Here is a 19957-nt window from a genome sequence, read left to right on the forward strand (position 1 = left end):
CATGTGTCACTACCATATATTTGTTTTACTTGCTATATACATTTCATTGTGTGAATATGTCACAGTTTACTTTGTTAGGATGGTGATGATTTCTAGGTTCTCTCTCTTGTAATGAGAACTGAATGGAGCATTTTCTACATATCTTCTTGTACATGTGCAAGAACTTCTTTCAGGTACCTACCTGAAAGTTCTATTGATGGATCATGGGATATTATAAATATCGACTTTAGGGTGTGATGCCAAACTATTTTTCAAAGAAATTGCTCCAATTGTAACCTCCTACCAGTAATGCCCAAGCAATCTTGAGGGCCCCTGTTTTCTCTAGCCTACAATATTGCTAGATAGACCTCAAATTTACCACCAGCTAAAAGTGATAGTGTCACATAGCACAAGAGTAAGTTCATGTAAAAATAAGGGTTGGAGCTAGGACTTATGGGTAGAAGTTGGGGGAGGATATAAATGTCACATGGCTGTTTGGACTGGAGAACTTCAAGATCTGTGTCAGACTCTGATTCTAGGACTAACATTCTTCAAATACTTGTTTCTGGGCCCTGAAATTGTGAAAAAAAAGTTATTACAAAGCATTTTTATGTTTTTTTTCTCTTAGAAACCAGTTAACCAAACTCCTTTAAGCATTTGAGCAGATCTAAGGCAAGATTAATTAAAAGATTAGGACTCTTAAAAGATTTTATGTTTTTCATTCATGAAGTTGTCACTCACAACAATATTTTAAGCTTATTGGGAATAGCAAAAATTGTAACTTTTTAAAATAAAGCTATATCTATTTATCTCCTAGACTTGGCTCCTTTTCCAGTGTCTGTTGAGTATCTCTGTAGTAGAGATGCACAGTAGGAAACTGAGAAAGGTGAGGGTCTCTCTTTCCTAGCCTGATACTTCAAAATAACTCTGGCATTGCATTTTAATTTTTCACAGTAGAAAAGTTGTGTTTTTGTGTGCAGTTTGCTCTGTTGCCTATGCTCATTTCAGGATTATGAACAATTATGAATAGTTGAACCCATAACAAGGAGAACTCAGTCCCTTTCAAGTATTCTGATGTGGGGGGGGGGGAGGGAAACAACATTTGAAATCCTCTGTGACAAAGGTCCGTTGTCATGGATGATAAGTTTAGTGTTTCAGCTGCATTCAAAGGTTCTCATGTTTTCTTTAAGGAAGGTTTTAAAATGGACCAGGGTGAGGCATTTGGGAAAGTTTTCCTAATTTGTCCGTGCCAGGTTCTGTGAAGGGCATTGGAATAGCTCCATGAGAAATTATTCAATTTGTAGGCAGCAGAGGCTATGCCACTCCCAGTAGGTGAGAAGCAGCTCCAGAGGGTTTTGTAACCAGAGGCAGAACGATGTTCTTGTAGGAAGAAGGAATCATGAGCAGGCCAGCAGCGTGGTGAGTACCCTTGGAATATGGATTTCCATTTAGTCATTTTTCATTTGCCAGCAGAACTTTTTTTTACCTCTGTCTGACATATGGAGAACATGCAGGAAGATGTTGGCCAGGTCCGCTCCATCTTCCCTGCAGTTGGCCACCACTTGTGCAAAAAGCTTGTAGGCCACCAACATTTCTGTGTAGAGTTTTTTATTAGCAAGACCTGATGTTACGGCGAGTGAGAGGTCCAGTAAGAAAACATAGCCACGCAATGTTTATAGGTGATACTGAGTCCTGGACTGTGACATCCTTACCTGATGACTCCTACTGAGCCCAGCACAAAGGAGGTACTTAATAAGAGGGATGTGACTGAATAAATCATTCAGCCTTCTCTGCTATCACTTAAGCCTCTTGTGCTGAAGTGGGAGAGATTTGCCCATTTCTCTGCCTCTTCTTCCACCTCTCTCTGGGAATGTCCTAAGTCCTCACTTTTATCCTGTGCATAAAAGATGCAATGCCGCCATCCTTCTTCAGGTATTTGCATGTGTTGGCTCCTGAGAGCAGTCTTCCCAGACCATACTGTCTTGCCTCTGGTATCTCTAGTTTCCACATCCAACCAACCATGGACTGGAAAATACAGCATGCAACAGATTATTCCCTAAACACTACGTTGTTATTATAAATAATCTAGGGATTATTTAAAGTATATAGAAAGTATGCATAGATTATGTACATATACTACACCATCTTACATAAGAAACTTGAGCATCTGTGTGCATTTTGGTATCCTGGAACCAATCCTCCTCACGTGCCAAGGGAAAACTGTACTTGGAAATTGCCTGCCTTCTCTCCTAGAAAGTATGACTCTCAAGGGCACTAAGTGTTGTCCAGCCTGCTTATCACTGCACTGTGGACTACAATGTGCTAGGCATAGAGATAATTATTGAATAATTAAGTCAGTTCTGTAGACAAAAGAGCCTCAACTGCTTGGGGACCTGGAATGTGCAAAGCTCCCAGCTAGGTCAACTTTTCCAAGGGGGTCTCATTTTGAGAATCTACTTGATGCTGCCTGGACTATTGTGTTAAGAAGGATTCTGAAGTCGTGCATTATGAGTTGTGTGCTTGGCTGTACGTTTGCTTAGCTTCCTGAAATGTAGTGGAGAGTTATCTTGTTTGGAGTGTGCTTTCAGAGGCTCTTCTTTGAAAAGAGAAGCCATGTGTAGCAGAAGCCAATATGAAACAAAATGTTCAGGACATTCAAAGGAAAGCAGAAATTGGCCCTATGCCTCTTCCCCATTCCTAGTACTGCAGGTTGACATCACTCTGGGATTAAAGGAGAACACTCTTGCTCAAACACCAATATCTGAAACACAGGGGGAAAAGGCTTACTGAACATGACTGGCCAAGGAAATTGCTTTTTGAATAAATGCTTCCTTCTCTGAAGTTTGCTCCATCACAAACCTCGCTTTCAGAAGGAGTTTCATTTCATTTCTCGGTGAGCATGTTCTTAGAAACAGGAGGCCTGAGGACATCAAAATGGTAAAAATTTCTAGTCTCTGTGGCTTCACCAATTTCCCACCCACTGAAAAACCAGTAGAGCTCAGATATGATGGAGCCTGTGGCGGAGTGCTGGTGATCACCAATTATTTACTTAGACCTGTCCTAAAATGCAATTTTTCCTGCAAATAAGGTACCCCAGCTGAGGGGTCAATTTCCTTTTGCAACTTTGCTTTTCTAGGTTACTTCACCACCTATGTCTTAAAAAACGTTCATCCAAAGTTCCCAAGCATGGAGGGAGTAGATCCAGGGGTGCACGAAAAGACGGCACACTATGTTTAATAGAAACAAACGCTGCTCCAAATTAGCCACGTGATATTGGGTGAGTGATTGGAGTTCTAGGAAATGGGGAACAAACTTGAAGAGCAAGTCCGGTGGTAAGGAAAAAAGCAATTTTGCAACATGTTCAACAAATGCTTCTGTAAAACCCAATAGGGTCAGACCTGGTAAGCCATGAGGACACAAAGATGAATGTTACTGGGGTTTAGTCATTTCTATCATAAATATGGGAGCTAGATAGGAAGACTTTTACCAAATTAGAGATTTTGAGGGCTTGTTATTACTTGAAGAGCAAAAATCTGCTGGGTAAGTAGTCAGGCTATTGCTATAATTTTCATTGGAAATGCCAAGTCCATCTGTTAGGCAAGATTAGTTACATCCTTTACAAACATGAGGCTCACTAGTAGGGTAAGCTGAAAATTTTAGCAATGGGCATCCTGAGAATAAGTCTACACTTCAGTCAGTCCATATTGATGATTCTCAGATGCCATGGATCCCATATTGACTTGTGTACTCCAGGCCTGGAATCTGGTTCCTCAACTGATGCCTTGTTATAAGAACGTTCTGATTGGTGGCTAGCCAGGAAGCAATATGGCAGGTCTAGGAGGCTCTGTCTGGGGTGATTTTTTGAGATAGTCTCACTGATTGCTTCCCTGAGAGGAAGTGACTCCTTTGGTATTTTTTAATTGAAATCAACTCTGCTCAGAACCAGGGGCTATAGTTGCTCTTTGCTGAACTGCTTCTAACAAGCTTGCTGTAGAAAACGATGAACTTTAATGTTCAATCAATTAAAGTGATTTTTTTTTATGTCAGGTGTATACTCCAGCAAACTTGAGATGCCCATTCTGGTTTGCACACGTTTAAGGGGTGTGTGGGATGCTCTGAGGTCATTCACAGTTCAGTGCTTTCTGGTCCAAATTGTGAGGCTGGCAGAGTCTCATTTGCTGCTTTGTGATCAGCTTGACAATGTGATAGTTTAATGTTTAATTGGAGAAGCAATTGGGGTCTGTTATAGTATTGCGGTTTGGAATATTTATTTTCCAGTGCTGTGATTTTCTCATTGATAAATACTTTGGGGGGGTTACAAATTCTTAAACATCAACACTCTATACTCCTTGAAAGTGGGATGCTACTAATTAATATAAAAGCTTATTTCAGCATTTTGGCCCCGTAGGCAGCAAGTTATACTTAAGTCAAAGCTTTGGCAACTAATAACATGATGAATACTCTGTTGATTATCTGAATTTTTCTATAAAATGTGCAAATAACTGGGCACTGGAACTTTCACAGTGCAGAGACCCAGAGGTAACCTGTTTGCATCTAGAGGACTCAGTGTTTAATCCAAGGCTCTAGCTCATAAGATCTCTCACATGAAATATAATGAGGAAGGCAATGAACACCTCTAAGAACCCAAGAATTCTAAGAAGTGACAGCTGGAGGTTTGGTAGCAAGACCATTTTCTGGCTCAGATTTAAAGTGAGAGGTGATTTGATCAGAAAAGTGCAAGTTGGGCATGGTGGTGCACACCTGTCATCCCAGCAGCTCGGGGGACTTAGGCAAGAGGGTTGCAAGTTCAAAACCAGCCTCAGCAACTTAGTGAGACCCTGTCTCTAAATAAAATACAAGAAAGAGCTGGTAATGTGGTTCAGTGGTTGAGACCCTGGATTCAATCCTCCCTCCCCCCCCAACAAAAAAGTTCAAAGTGGGTGTTTATATGGACAGCTCTGTCTAGCACATAGAAATAGGATGCTCAGTGTCTGGCAAAACATGGAAGTGAAGCGGGGGAGGGAAAGAGTGAAAAAAGTGAAAGTGAAGTGAAAAAGCACTGAAACCATGAACTAGAACTCAGAGCCCATTAGAATGGTCCTAAACAGCTTCTGATGTTTGCACTAGTTCAGATCAGCCCCATCCACAGGGAAGAACCAGGCCCTTCTCACTAACCAGCCACTACACTAGTGAATGGGGCAGCTGAGCTCCCATCATTTCTTGTCTCATGGCTGCAGTAGCATCTCCCCATTTAATTCATTTTTCAGTCATAACATTCTTTATGAAATTACTACAGCCCTTTGACTTTCCTGCTCTTAACTCTCTCATATCTTTTCATGGTATTAAAACTCAAACCTAGGCTCCTTAGTCACATCTACATGCTACAGGACACCTGCCATCCCACCCAGTTGCTCAACCACCAAGTTTCCTTGAAGTGCTCTACTTTCTGTTCCTTTTGCTGGAAATACTCTCCCTCCTGGCATCATTTAACTGACTCCTCATTATTGACACTTCCAGTGTCTTCTCAGCAAAGAGGCTGTCCATTAAAACCTCTTCTACCATCTCTGCAAATCATTATACTGTTTTTCCTCAGAGTGATTGTGAACTCTTTTTTTTTTAACCAATGCTTGAAAATCAAATAAACATTCTGAAGACTTCTGTAGTGTAGTCCAGTAGAAGCCGCCACCCTTGAGTGCTAAAAGAGGTCCAAGCTTCAGCCACCTTCTCCTACCTCTGTTCTCCCTCCAGGGCATTTCCCACATTGTTTTATTTAACACAGTTTTCAAACTGACTCAGTTTGAAAACTGTGTTAAATAAAGGAGACTTGAGATGACCTGCCGTAAGATAAATGTGATCTATATAACATGATCCCTTCAGAATCTAGCAACGTCTTCCATTAGAAGTCATGTCAGTGCCTCCTTAAGGACCCACTGAGACTTTGTTCTTGATCCCTCAGAAAACCTGAAAGACAACTGAAGAGGAATACTTTCCCTCAAGTTTCAGAGCTGGTTGCAGCTTTGAATAGGTAGTTGCCATTTTGAGAGACCTGATCAACACTAAAGTTCCGCTCTCTTGACAACCCTGTTGCATGGTTCGTAGCTACACTCAATATCAGGCTTTGCCAGGAAAAAGTGCTGAGATTAGTTGGTGAAGCTACTGCTATTACTCAACAGGCCTTTTCTCAATATCTCACCACCATCTTTTAAGCTCAGTCCACATCTCTGACTTGTATGTCAACCCCAGACCCTCATTCCGGAAAGAATTATTTCCCCTCTCTCCCAGATATTCCGGGAACACTTTGATGGAATTTCCAGTCCAATACTCTATGCCAGTCTGACTCATTAAATTATGTATGAATGAATCTGCCTGCCTGCCTTAAGAGAGGTAAAACCGCAGAAGACAAAGATTTTTGGCTTCTTTATCAAAATCTCTCCTTTAAGACCTAGAACAGAGCCTGGAATATATCATGTGCTCCATAAATGTTTGTTGAGTTCAAAGTTAGTAACAGCGAATCTGATCTTTAAAAATTAAGGATTTACTTCGCTATTCAATGAAATTATTTTCCTTTCGAGAAACAGAACCATCCACCTATAAGCTCTGTTCTATATATTGTTTTATAAAACTGATAACAAACATTTTATAACAACACCCAAGTGTATATAAAGCTGTTCACTTTTTAAAGAAGATATTAAATTGGTTTTCCCCCTTTTGAAGGCATTTTGACATTTACTATAGGTTACTTCCAAATTCTGCGAAGCATTTAAATTATTGTGAATCATTCCTCCTCCTGTATTCCATTACAGAGCAATAAAAACATCAATGGCCAAGGCTGCTTGGGAATTAATCATTACCCCATATACCTTGTGCTAACACAGTGGGTGCACAGGAGGAAGGAAAGACAGAGGCAAATTGGCACATATCACTACTTCAATCAGAAATCCTGTTAACACTACCTTCTCCAAAAATCATTTCAAATAGATAAGGGAGGATGACTACAGATGCATTTTTAAAAACTGCATAGAAATAGAATTCACTTGGAGGTGCCATCACAGACTTCAGTCTATTGAATGAGACTTTGGTCCAAGTGTTGGCAGACTTGGTCACATCAGTGTGCCCTTTCCTTAAAAGAACAAACCATCTGTGAGAACAGTTTCAACTCTGCATCAGGAGGAAGGAAACAAGTATGTATTACATAGTGTGTCCCTTGGTACTAAGCATTTTCCCAGTGAGCTGACTCACATTTAACTTTATGACTTGATGCAGGGAGGAGAAATGGAGAACTCTAGTGCATTGAATCCCAGACACTGTCAGCCAACAGGAGTGCTGTTATTTTATGTATTATTAAGAAAGAAAAATGCTGCCAATCACGTTATGGCACAGTGTTGGTTCTAGAATATGTTGTCATTTCAGAGATGTAAAAATAGGAAAAAGTATGTATCTTAGAACTGGAATTAAAATAATCCTGGTGACCTGTGCTGCATTCCATACAGTAGTAATCACAATAAGTCCTAGAGGACACAAAATGCTAGCATTAAACTTGATCCCTTTTGGACCCTGTCCCTTTTTTTTAATACAGTATTCACAGGTAGGCAGGTTTGGAAACAACACAGCTATCAAATGCAGGCAAGTACTTCCTGTGGCTGATTTCTAAGAGTGTTTCCTAGTTCTAGTCATCCAATAAAATTCAGGAAGCCCAATTAAAATTGAACTTCAGATGAACAACAAAACTTTTTTAGTGTAAGTATGTCCCAAATGATGTATGAGACAGAGACGTACGTACACATTTAAGAAAAACTGAGTGTCTTGTATTCTTATTTGCTAAACTGAGCAACCATGCTCCCAGGGTAATTTTGATTGCTTCTGACCTTTACCACATACTTTTACTGTAGGACCTTAACATTCCCCTGGGAGAAGCTTCCATTAATACTTTCTTCACTTCTCAGGACAACCCTGAGAGTTAGGGATCATCATTTTAGCAAAATTTCCTTCTCAGACTTGGATGGTTATTTCAATTAATCGTTACAGATCTGAATGTTTCATCCTTCCAGAGGGTATTCAGGTCCCAAAGATACACATATCAATAGAACCATGAAAGTACTTTCACTAACTAAAAGCAAGTTCTCCGGGGTGGTCTGTGGTCCCTGTGATGGGGACAGTGTATCTATTCCCCAAAATACTACTACTCATAATAACAATGGTAGGAGCCAGCAGAACGAGGGAACACTGAGCTCACTTATTGTGTATCAGGAACATAACTGCTCACAACTCTTACTGCTTCCATTGGGCAGAGAAAGGAAACTGAGACACAAGGAGGTTAAGGTACTTGCTCTTCTCATTGTTCAAGTGCGGACTATACCTCATCTTCTTAGGGGATACCCAAGAAGTTGGCTACTCCTGAGATGAGCCCCTTCCCTCCCCACACTTTCACAAGTTTCTTGGTGAGAGAAAGCTGACTGTCTAAAACCTTTCTAGGCAGGTGAGCCCCACCCAGTACCATTCCCGTTTGCTAATCCCATCTCACTAAAAATCAACCACTTGCTGTCTGCCCCAGAAGGAGCAGATTAAATAAATGGTATGTTAATAACTAGACTCCACCTTTTCCTTAGGGCAACCTAAAGTCTTGTGGCAGGTTCATCTAAAACCACACTCCGCTGTGAAAACTCACCCTAGGCAAACAATACCTTCTGGATAAGATACAGTTTCAAATCCTTAGGGCTTCCAGGTTCTTAGTTTGCTTACAGGAAGTAGAATTTTATTCTCAATTGCAGCAGGTTTAATTTCCAAGTCACTTGAGTGGATTGTCTAGGACACAAGTCTTACCAATCAGCAGGGTCCTCCCCATTCCTACAGAGACATACTCATTCAGGGGTTCCTGATCAGTCAATAATTTTTTTTTTTCTTGCTTGTTTTGGTACCAGGGTTTGAACCCAGGAGCACTTAACCATTGAGCCACATCCCCAGCCCTTTGTTATATTTTATTTAGTGACAGGGTCTCTCTGAGTTGTTTAAGGCCTAGCTAACTAGCTGAGGCTGGCTTTGAACTTGCTATCCTCCTGCCTCAACCTCCAGGGTTATAGGTTTGAGCTATTGTGCAGGGCTCCTGATCAACATCTTAAGCATCAAAAGCCTCTAGCTCAGTCCTCACTTTGACCTAAGGTAAACAGAAGAAAAGTAGTTCTGCAGCTTGGTTTGCAAAGGACAGATTTGATACAGTTGGAATCAATAGACAAGAATAAATGTATTACAGTGAGTTCTTCATATCCATGATTCCCCTTCTCGGGATTCAACCCCATGGATGGAAAACATGCAGATTAAAAAAAAAAAAAATCTGTACTGAACATGTACAATAGACAATTTCTTTGTCCGTAGTCCCTAGACAACCAGTACAACTTTTTTTTTAACCTTGTAATATTAGATATTATTAGTAATCTAGAGATGATTTGATGTATACTGGAGGATGGACATAGGCTACATGTAAACACTCTGCTATTTTATACAAGGGACTTGAGAATGTGCAGATTTTGGTATCCTACAAGAAGGTCTGGAACCATGGACACAGGGTGACAACCATATTTCTATAGGTGTGTGAGTTCTGTCCACGCAGAGAAATGCATCTCCTTCTGCAGTGCTTATGAATGGTGAGTGCACCATTGGAATTGCCTGAGATCCATATGTTTTATACATATGTAAAATATATAGTTCTCAGGCAATATATATACACACACACATATATAACTTTTTAAAATCTCCAAACCCATTAAATCAGAATCCCTGGGGTGAGTTTTGTATTTTCAAGTTTCCTAGTTGATTCCAATGGGCACCCAGGGTTGGGCTGTTCTAAAGAAAACCACATGCTTCCATTTGGGAGCCTTTAGGAGGGAAATAGCCTATGCTTTAAAAACCATGTAAAAACAGAGTTTTCCAATATGATTAGTTTTTGTTTTATTTCCTAGTTCCTGTAAACAACTTCCAAGGGTGGGCACAATGGTGCCATCTGTAAGGCATATGACGATAACAGACGGTTGCCCCATAACCAGAAAGGCATTAGTGGTCGCAGACTCTAAATTATTTGGATTCATCTGGTGTGATTCGAGTCGCTTGAAGCCCCTTAATGCTTGATTTCTATATCTTCCCATGGCAGGAGCACAAGTGGGAAGACCGTATTTTCTAGGCTTTGCATTGTTCTCTGTCATTCCATTGAGTTGTTACAAGATGGATTTATAGCAGACCTAAAGGTAGTATCGAAATGAAAATTAGTTCCTGAGTGGAATAGCAATCCCACTCGCTTTGCCTGTAGCAACCACGTCATCTCGTCATCACTGCCTCTGCGAGGAAGGAAATGACTTCTTAATGTGGTTTTCTTCCACTAAGGAGAATTAAATCTATGTGGCAAAAATGTAAAACCAGTATGCTGGCAGCCAAATTCTGAAAGGAAGATCCATGACCCTCATAAACATATTTGTGGCCCAGTTATATGCTAATGAGCGTCATTTAGGCTCTGACTTAGTGTGGAAATAGAGCTCAGCTGGAGAGCAAGGCTGTCTTTCTCTCACTGTTTTGCCTTCTGTAGCAAAGTTTGCCCCGAAATGGAGGGGGAAACTTCTCCACCTCCCAGGAGCTCTCAGGCTGAGGTCTCTGGATTAGTTTTAGAGTGTTTGGGGCCTGAGATACCAGCTCCATTATTTTAGTTGATAGTCTTTTTTGCTAAGTTGACAAGATTATTTGCAAAGGCTCCGATTTTGGTATGAATATGTGTGGGACAGTATCATCACCAGAACAGAGGTCAAAAGGGAGGTTAACCTCCATTCAGGCTGTGAGGGTCCTTGATCAGGATTTAATAATGGGTCAGAGTGAGTTATGACTCACTTGATTTCAGAGAAAAAGACAGAGTGCAGGTGTTGAAGAGGAACATGCTAGCTACCCATTAGGTACGCGTGTTTTTATGCTTAAGATTTATAGCATAGACATGATCTAAGAGGGTGTCATTGGTTCTCCTTTGTGTTGGTGACTAGGGGTCATTTTCCTTCTTTGTTTTTAATGAAAGATCTCTAATATCTTCTGTCAGGGGGTTTTGTCATTCTGCTTTGTATTCATGGGGTGACACTGAAGGTTTGATTACTTCATCTATACATTACCTTGTAATCAGGTCCTAAAAATATAAATCACAAAAATATCTACTTGTTGAGCAAAGGCGTTCTCAGACCTATTTTAGGTTCAGGCCAAGAAAGAAGTTATTTATGGACTTGCGAGTAAGTTCTGATAAATTGATGCAACGGTGCTGTTTGTGATCAAAATATGTGAAAGTGAACTTTAATTATGGACTTTCAGCCAAACCCATAATCCCAGCAATTTGGGAGGTAGAGGCAGGAGTATCACAAATTTGAGGTCACCCTTAGCAATTTAGGGAGAACTTTTTTCAAAATAAAAAGGTCTGGGATATAGCTCAGTGGTCCCTTCACCTTCTGAATATAGCCCTCATTGCTCTAAGGTTTATTTATTTTTTTTTAAAGAAAAAAAAGTTTTCTTTTCTTCCTGTAGTTGATGGATCTGGGAAGTGAATCCTAACAACCATCACAGACCCCCTACCAGAGTATACCTGGAATATCACCCTTGAAGTTCCTTTAAATCGCCCCTCTCCCTCCTGATGGGGGGAGTCACAGCCTTTGGGACCTGAGTCCCTCCTTTGCTAGCAAAGGAATAAACCTTCTCCTAGTTATTAAATTGGCATTGGGGACAGGGACCACCAAGCTTTTAGTTACAGATTCGATCCCCGAAAAAAAAAATAACAAATCTGAATGTTTAATCCATGTGAAAGTGGACCCTCCAGGATCCACAGGTGAAGGTTTTAGGGACAACCCTCATGCCTACCATTACTGCTTGGGTGACTTTTCACAGGTGAATATTACTTACACGGGTCTTAGTAAAAAAGTAAAAACTGTCTAATGGGTTATTTTAAAGATTAAATGAAATAATGCACAGTAAAGAAACTGCTCTTTACATCATTCATCTAAATGGACTTAACACAAAATACTATATCATGGGGAATGTACACCTTCAGCACGTTAGAATGTATAGAACCACATGGAGGAATAACAGACTTACGTAAGAAAATTAAGGGAGAGGGGATTGAGCTTTTCTAAGAAATAAGAATTCTGAAAAACCTCTGATAGCAGTTTTATTCACTCTATATGTAATCATGAGACCTACACAAGATGTGTAAAAAATATGAGTATCTGAGGAGGATTTCAAAATAATTGACGAAGACCAAGTGTTAAATGGTTTTCTCATTAACTTGTTTGCCGGCTTAAGGCCTCTCTTGCTGGAAATGCTCCTTTCTTACTGGGTAGCCATCGTCCCTGTATTGCTATTATAAATTTGCTTGGACAGTTTTGTTTCACAGAACAGGTACTCAGAGCTCATGTGAGAGGCTAAGCAGAAGACTGTGGCAGGAGACCACAGGCCAGCCTGGGGGAAATGGCGACTGGTAGGTGGCAAATTCATACTTTTAGACTTTGGGAAGTAAAATGAATGAATGATGCCTGCCACACCTAAGAAAGCTAAAGAGTAGGGGGATTGTGAATGGCAGAAGGCCACCCCAACAACTAGCCACCTCACTTTGTCCCCAGCAGACAACTGCCAGGCAGCAGAAGGCCATGTAACCTAATCTGGTTTTGTTAGAGAAGCTGGAAATGTGGATTCATTTGTGTAGTCTCCTTATTTTCAAATTTTGGCAATTAACCTAATTAAGAAACACACACTTACCAGCAGCTAATCTGCATTCCTCCCAACATCTATTCAATGAGATCCCATTAATGAGCCAATCCCATTTTCTCTCCAAAGCTCCAGAAACATGACAAAGAGGGAGTGGACTCCCCAGCCTCCTGGAGATCAGAGGAGGAAATGGCGGCGGAAGCTGCAGCTCTGAGGGTCTACTTTCAATGACAGGTAAAGACTGTGCACTTTGTCATCACCAAAACACTCCACTGGCCCTCAGGAAAGGGTCCTCAGGCTGGGAAGGGGACAAAGATAAGCAGCTTAACCAATATCTTCAGCTGGTGGTTGCAAAAGTCACAACAGTTGAAGTGGAGAAAACTATGCTCCTTAAGAAATTGATTCCCAGCTCCCTTCCGCTCAGACCTGCTCTCCCTGTCTCTCCTCCAGGGCTGTTTCCCTCCATTCCAACAGCCACACAGCAGATGGTGGGTAAAACAAACCTGGTTGTTTGAAATGTCCAAACCCTCTAAAGGTGTGGCAGTGCCCTCAGCCTCACCCAGGTCGACTCCTTTCTCTGTTGCTGCTATTTGGTAAATTACTGGTTATGTTTCTCTTTTCCTTTAGGTGCTAGGAAGCTCAGGCTACAGGGAGAAGTTAGGACTTGTTAAGATTTTGCATTAATGATGTTTAACTGTTGCTAGAATAAGATTGTGGTAGAAAGCTACAATCTCCTTTTTTAGAATTCATGCTTAGACTAAAATTTTTTACAATGGATATTATACATTGATCTCTGACGTTCTTCGTGAGTAGGATTGCCATGCAATACTGGGAGCAGACTGGAAAATTATTGTTTATTTGAAATTCAAATGTAAACTGGCTGTCCTGCATTTTATTTAATTTTGGTACTGGATTAAACTCAGGGTTGCTTTACCATTAAACAACATACCTACCCCTTTTATTTTGAGATTAAGTGGCCTAGGCTAGCCTCTAGTGATTCTCCTGCCTCAGCTTCTTGAGTTGCTGGGATTGCAGGTATGCACAACCACAACTGGTTGTCGTACACTTTAACGGACCTCAGATAAACATCCTTTAAATAATTCTTTTTCCTTTAGCCTGTTTATAAGTTGCTAGAGCAGATACTAATTTAAAACAAAATTAATGAGCAAATACTGGTAGCAATTGAATTGTATAAAGTTTTGCCAACCACTTAGTAGTCATGATTTTGGCTGGAAAACAATACATTGCACCTTACCCAGGGTTTTGCTTTCCCTAGTTTTAGTTACCCTTCCTCAACTGCAGTGCAAAAATATTAGATGGAAAATTGCAGAAATAAGCTACTCATAAATTTTACAGTGCATGCCCTCCTGCTTCATCTCCCCCAAGACGAGAAACATTTCTAACTTATCCACACAGTATACACTACCCTCCTGTTAGTCACATCAGAGTTGTCAGATAAACTTCCCAATGTTTATTTTTAAGTGGCTCTTTAATAATGGCTCCATAGTATAAGAGTAGCAATGCTGGAAATTTGGTTATGCTAGAGGAATGCTGCAGAGTGCTTCCTTTAAGTAGCATCACAAGTCTAGTACAATAAGGTATTTTGAGAGTTCATATTCACCTAACTTTTTAAAAAAAAATTTTTAGTTGTAGGCAGACACAATACCTTTATTTTTATGTGGTGCTGAGGATCTAACCCAGTGCCTCACACTAGCTAGGCAAGTGTCCTACCACTGAGCCACAACCCCAGCCCTCACATAACTTTTAATATACTGTATTTTTATAATTGTTTTATTCATTTTTGTTAATGCCTTAATGTATCTGGTTTATACATTAAACTATCCTAGGTACATATACAGAGGAAAAACTTAGTATATATGGAGTTTGATACTATCTCAGGCTTTAGACATCCACTTGGGGGCAGATACTGTAAAATAACCCTTGCATGTAAGAGGGAATCTCTGTTTTCGCTTCAAAATGGAAGTTTTCTTAGATAATTTAAAATCTATGTGCATTTCTTGTCCTTTCTCTCCCCAATCCCCTTCTCAAAGTACTTTAATTACTTAGAGACCCCAGAGTTCCTCCCCTCCCAGTACTGTGCAATTGTGGTGAAGGCTCAGGCACTTGCATCTAGAAAGCTCATTTCATTCTCCCTGTCATCTGTGTGTCAGCTCTGCACTTAGTTGCCTGAAGGCACAGAGCATGGTGTAGCAAAAGCTGTCTTTCATATATTATTTTTAACCTTTTCCACTGTTCATCTTCTTTCCAAAAAAAAAAAAAAAAGGACCGATAAAATGAACTTTGGTCTATGGGCATGACTACAAACCTCTTTCTATTCTCCTCTCAGAATGCCTCCTCCGAAAGAGAACATGTCATTTTGGAGTGCCCTGTTCAAATGGGGGTCACAGATGTTCAGGCTTGACTTCCTAGGCTGAGATTGTTTTCTGAGTTACCTATATAATGGGTATTTTCAGGCAGAGCCAAGAAAGCTCTAGGTTTTTCCTGGGGCTTGCTGAACTCTAAGGGTCTATATTTGAATGCATTTTCTAGATGTTTTAAGAAGATTTAAACTTACAACCTGATTTTGCTTCTGTCTTGCCTTGAGGCCTGACATCTCCTATCTTCCAGGTAAATCCATTTGTCTTATGAGTCTTGCCAGATAGACATTCACCCTAAGAAATATCCTACAAGCTACTGTCAAGCCTGCCTGTGTGCTTTTAAATTAACAGATATTTGTATCTCTCTTTAAGGGTGTTGTTTATAGACCAAACTAATGACCTCCTGAGCTGTGGGAATTTAGTTAGCACCTTAGAGACCAGGGATTTACACTTAGGGTCCTTCAATTTTACCAAGAACATCACCTTTACCTGCAATAATGGGACTGAATATACTTCCCTCTAGAGACAAAGGGGGACAGAAACTTGGTCCTTGGTTATTCCTCATCTTCTTTTACACCCACCTAATTTCCCTTTTCAAAATGCTTCTACACACTGAATTTTTATACAGTGTTAAATGGTTCATGGAACTACTGATTTTTTTTTTAACTAAATAGAGCAATAAATTTTTTAAAAAATCCATTATTTATCTGAAATTCAGATCAACTTGGCCTTTCCCAGCTATCCTGATCGTACCCTCAGGAGCAAGTCAGTCTTAGGCAGAGCAAGTTCACAGACTTGGCGCTTGCTCTGCAAGAACAGGTGATTCTCCACACATAGGAGCTGACAGGATGGGGCACAGCCCAGCGTGGATGACTAAAGCCAATTCTTACTGACAGATTCTATGATAATCCACTGTTGCTAGTGAAGAGAAAACCAAGGCTCTGTGATGTTAAGTGTTATTCTAAGGTACATGGTGGGCCCAGGCTGTCTAACCCAAAGGCCTTTTCTTAATCTTTGTACTGCTTAAAGAGCTCCCTCTTCCAGCCAGTCCCTTCTCCCTTTCCTAGGACCCCTCAAACATTTTTTTTTTTTGGCTTTTATCTTATCTGCTGATCTCTCTGGCTTCCCTGTAAGGTCGCCTCTGTGACCCCTGCCTCCCTTCACGCTGTATCCAGGTACCAGGAATCAAAATGGCCCTAGATTCCCCCAACATTGACTTTACTGATTCCAACCAGGCTGCCCTCCTCCCTCTGTTCTCTACCATCTGAACTCACGGTCAAGAAATGCCACCTTGGGCAGGTTCAGGGGTTCCCAAATTGCATGCATTTTGTCATAGAAGATGACCAAGGGCATCATTTACTTGATTCACTTTTTAAGTTTGGGTACATTAGTCTTAAACTGTGTATCTTAGCCTTGATGAAAAAAGAACTACTTGTAATTAGAAGTTAAGCATGAAAATATAGTAATAATAAAAATAAAATTTGCTGGTAAAATTCCAGCTTGCTGGTAGTCATCAGGACTGAAGTTATTTTCTCTTTGTTAGAAAGTGAGGTGGGCCACTCTCAGAGAGGCATTTAATTTCAGCACAAACCTGAGACTCTCCACTTGACCTATTCAGAAGGATAAAAAGAGAATGACCTATACAGAGATCAGTGTAGGTCACCTAAAATTAAACAGGCATATGATTCCCATCTTTGGAGAAACAGTAATGGAGGCTGGAAGTGAAACCCGGAGCGAGAGAACTCTAGACTATTCCAACCACTGAGCCAGTCCTTCCTTCCTTCAATTAGACATGCTGAGAATACAGGGTGCATGGGGGAAACCAAAGAGTCAACCTCCCTAGGGATACTGGGTCACCATTTTGTCACCAGGCATGAAGTGTACACCACAGCTCACTGCCTCCCCCAATCCTGGGGGCACACTCAGTCTCCAGGCTGAGCATCTTCTAGGGTTTGCTTTTAACACTTGGCTTGCCCAGAGTCTACCTTATAAACCACAGCACTGCAGAGAAGAATCCCTACATCGGAAAGAGAACTACAAGAGGCAAAGAGTCATTTGGGCCATACCTAGCAACTCTGATAAGTAAAAACCCCTGTTCTGGATCTATATTTTTTTTGGGGGGGTGGTGATAGTACCACAGATTGAACTCAAGGGCACTCAACCCTGAGCCACATCACTAGCCTTATTTTGGATTTTCTTTAGAGACAGGGTCTCACCGATTTGCTCAGTCCCTCTCTGTGGTTGGCTTTGAACTCGCAATCCTCCTGCCTCAGCCTTCCCAGCCGCAGACCACCACGCCTGGCTCTGTATCTTCTTTATGTCTGAACCCAGACTAATCCTCAGGATGACTTGAGTGCCATTAGGACCATAAAGAGAAACATCCCAGAACTATAAGCTCTCTCCTTAGCCTCTTGAAGCCAACACGGCATGCACAACAGTTAGGAGAATTCGCTCTGCCTTCCCATATAACCTGGCCAGAGGTCTTGGTGTCTTAGCCACCTTCTATTATCCCTGGGCTAGCACAAAATGACTTTGAATCAGTTTCTGATTCAGCAGTAGTGAAAAACGGACACGGCCTTTGCTGTGCCCAGAGAGGGCCACTAGTTGCTAAATGAAGCTGCATCTGCCTCCTCCCTGCCCACCTGACAGATCCCTGACGAGATTGCCAAGCGTGTGCTTCCAGGAACCAGCATCTACTCTCTGCCTAGGTGAATTAATGCATTGGCTCCCCACACTGGGCTGACTTCCGGGAGAGGGGTTTTGCGATGGCTCTTTCTAAATCACATTAGATGACACTGGATCTCCATTTCTTACCTAACCTTGCCTCCTTCCTGGAGGACGGTAACTCTTTATGCAGGCATGTCACACTCGGATGGTCTGCCTTTGACACACTGGCAGTAGGTAGGTTTCCTGCTTAGTTTTAAAGCAGCAGTGTGTGTACCCGTGGGGAAAGTCCTCTCCTTTGTTCCAAATGGAATTGAGAGGGATATGTCATCAAATATGCAAGCATCACCCACCTCTGATGGGAAATCAGAGCAGGACAGGTTTCTACACCCTGTTGTGTCAGCAGAGTTCATTTGTAATTCATCAAACTCTCCTCAATGTGTGTGGTTATTTTACAGATAATTGGTTGCCTCTCATTTGCTCGTAACAGAGCAGAGCAATTTCAAAGCAACTGAGTCAGCCCAAAACAACGTTATTAGTCCTTATAGATGTACTGTTGAGGAAAATTTGGACACTGGATTTTTTTTTTTTAAACCACCATAATTTTAGCCTCTGGTAATCATGGACAGTCAAGATGGATGAGAAAGGATAGCAGACATGCTTTGGTCTGTAAATTGTGTACCTCTGAAATCCACCTATCAGCTTGAGAAATAATCTAAACTTCTCAGTGCTGATGAGGAAGACCCAGGGAGCCCTGTGGTCCCTGTTTCTATTGGATTGTGCTGTGCCTCTCCTCATTCTGTTAGGAATACATTTCTAAAACTTGTTCTCAATAGCAAGGAATTAAAGATTCTGTTACTTGACTGACATAAGTATAAACCAGGTCCCTATGGCTTAAGTAGAGAATAATGAAACTTTAGAAAGTATCAATTCTAGTGTCCCACAAAATGATTTATTTTACAACTCCAGCTATACTGTAAAAACCAACTTCCCTTTATATCTATTTTATGAGCTAATCTATCTCAAAGTTCAAAATGAGAATTTAGTTTAGTTGGATCATTTTTAAAATGTTTGGCTAAGATTCAGTTTTCTCTAACATGGACCTAATAGTTTAGGCAAAAGATCTCCATAGGCCCTTGATAGCTAGAGAATCCAGAGAACTCTTCTACTGGTCCTAGAAATTATTGGTGTCTCCAAGTTAATTTTAACCCTTACGAATCTTAGAATGACACAGCCCATCCATCACAGAGTTCTTTTCAGAAAAATGTAACCCTCGTAGCCAAAAATAACTCGAATTTGGGAGTTATTTACTTGCCTCTTGCAAAAAGCCTATTATTATCATCCTTATCTCACATTCCTCTAGATCCTTTTATGATAAAAACCTTCTACACTAAAATTTTTCACTCAAGATTTTTTTTTCTTTCTCAGTTTTCTCCACTCTTTTCTATACAGTCTTCTCCTTCCAGTGAACTGATTTGTCTTCATCTCTGACACAAAGGAAAGTAGGAAGAAGGGCTCTTCTAGAGACCACAGGAGGTTACTATGAAGAAAAGGCTACGAAAATTCACACGAATACTCTTTGTCCCCATCGCTTAGCAATAGCTAATGTATAACATCAGCACCTCACTTGATCCTATGCCTAGTGTGCCCCTCAGCCATCTCTTACATAGGAAGTGCTCCATTATTTTGACATGCTGGGGGGTCATTCAAGTGCTCATGCACACAACCTGGAGTATTAGTGCAGGATGGTTTTAATACTTCACCAATGATTCTCAAAGAGTTTAATATGCTCTCCTACTTCTAATTCATGAGTGAAGGGCAACTGAGACTGTATCTTATTTATTAAAATATAGTCTGAAAAAAAATGAGGAAAAGAGAGGGAAGGGCTAAGAAAAGAACATCTTGAGAATTAAACTGTCACCAACTGTTCCAGGAGGATGATTAGTAAAATCAGACCCCAGTCCAGGTCCACATTAAGTGTCCTCTCTTCCATCTATCTCCTTCAGAGCATGCTGTCTAAAGAGGATAAGAGCCACATAAAGACCAGAGAAGAGTGCTGTAGATGCCAATCTAGAAATAAATCTGCACTTTCTTAGGCCCAAACTCCTTAAGGCATGAATACCTACCACCTCTTCTTTCCTTCTCCAAACCCTATTGTACTGACCTGGCCATTTTGGTTCAGTATTACCATCTGTACCTCTAACACAGGCCTGGACTTACTTCTA

General features: G+C 40.9%; 1 protein-coding gene across 7 annotated transcripts in view; it reads left to right on the forward strand.

The window, feature by feature from the left end:
- Fhit (fragile histidine triad diadenosine triphosphatase) overlaps positions 1-19957 on the forward strand; it is a 1398971-nt gene that overhangs the window by 1360261 nt on the left and 18753 nt on the right. For all 7 annotated transcript variants that reach the window (XM_076867894.1, XM_076867918.1, XM_076867902.1 and 4 more), the window contains one exon: positions 12820-12924. In XM_076867894.1, the coding sequence (XP_076724009.1) occupies positions 12820-12921 (102 nt within the window). In that variant the 3' untranslated portion in view covers positions 12922-12924. The remainder of the gene's footprint in view (positions 1-12819; positions 12925-19957) is intronic.

This window comes from Callospermophilus lateralis, chromosome 1 (genome assembly GCF_048772815.1).
Source record: "Callospermophilus lateralis isolate mCalLat2 chromosome 1, mCalLat2.hap1, whole genome shotgun sequence".
NCBI lineage: Eukaryota > Metazoa > Chordata > Mammalia > Rodentia > Sciuridae > Callospermophilus > Callospermophilus lateralis.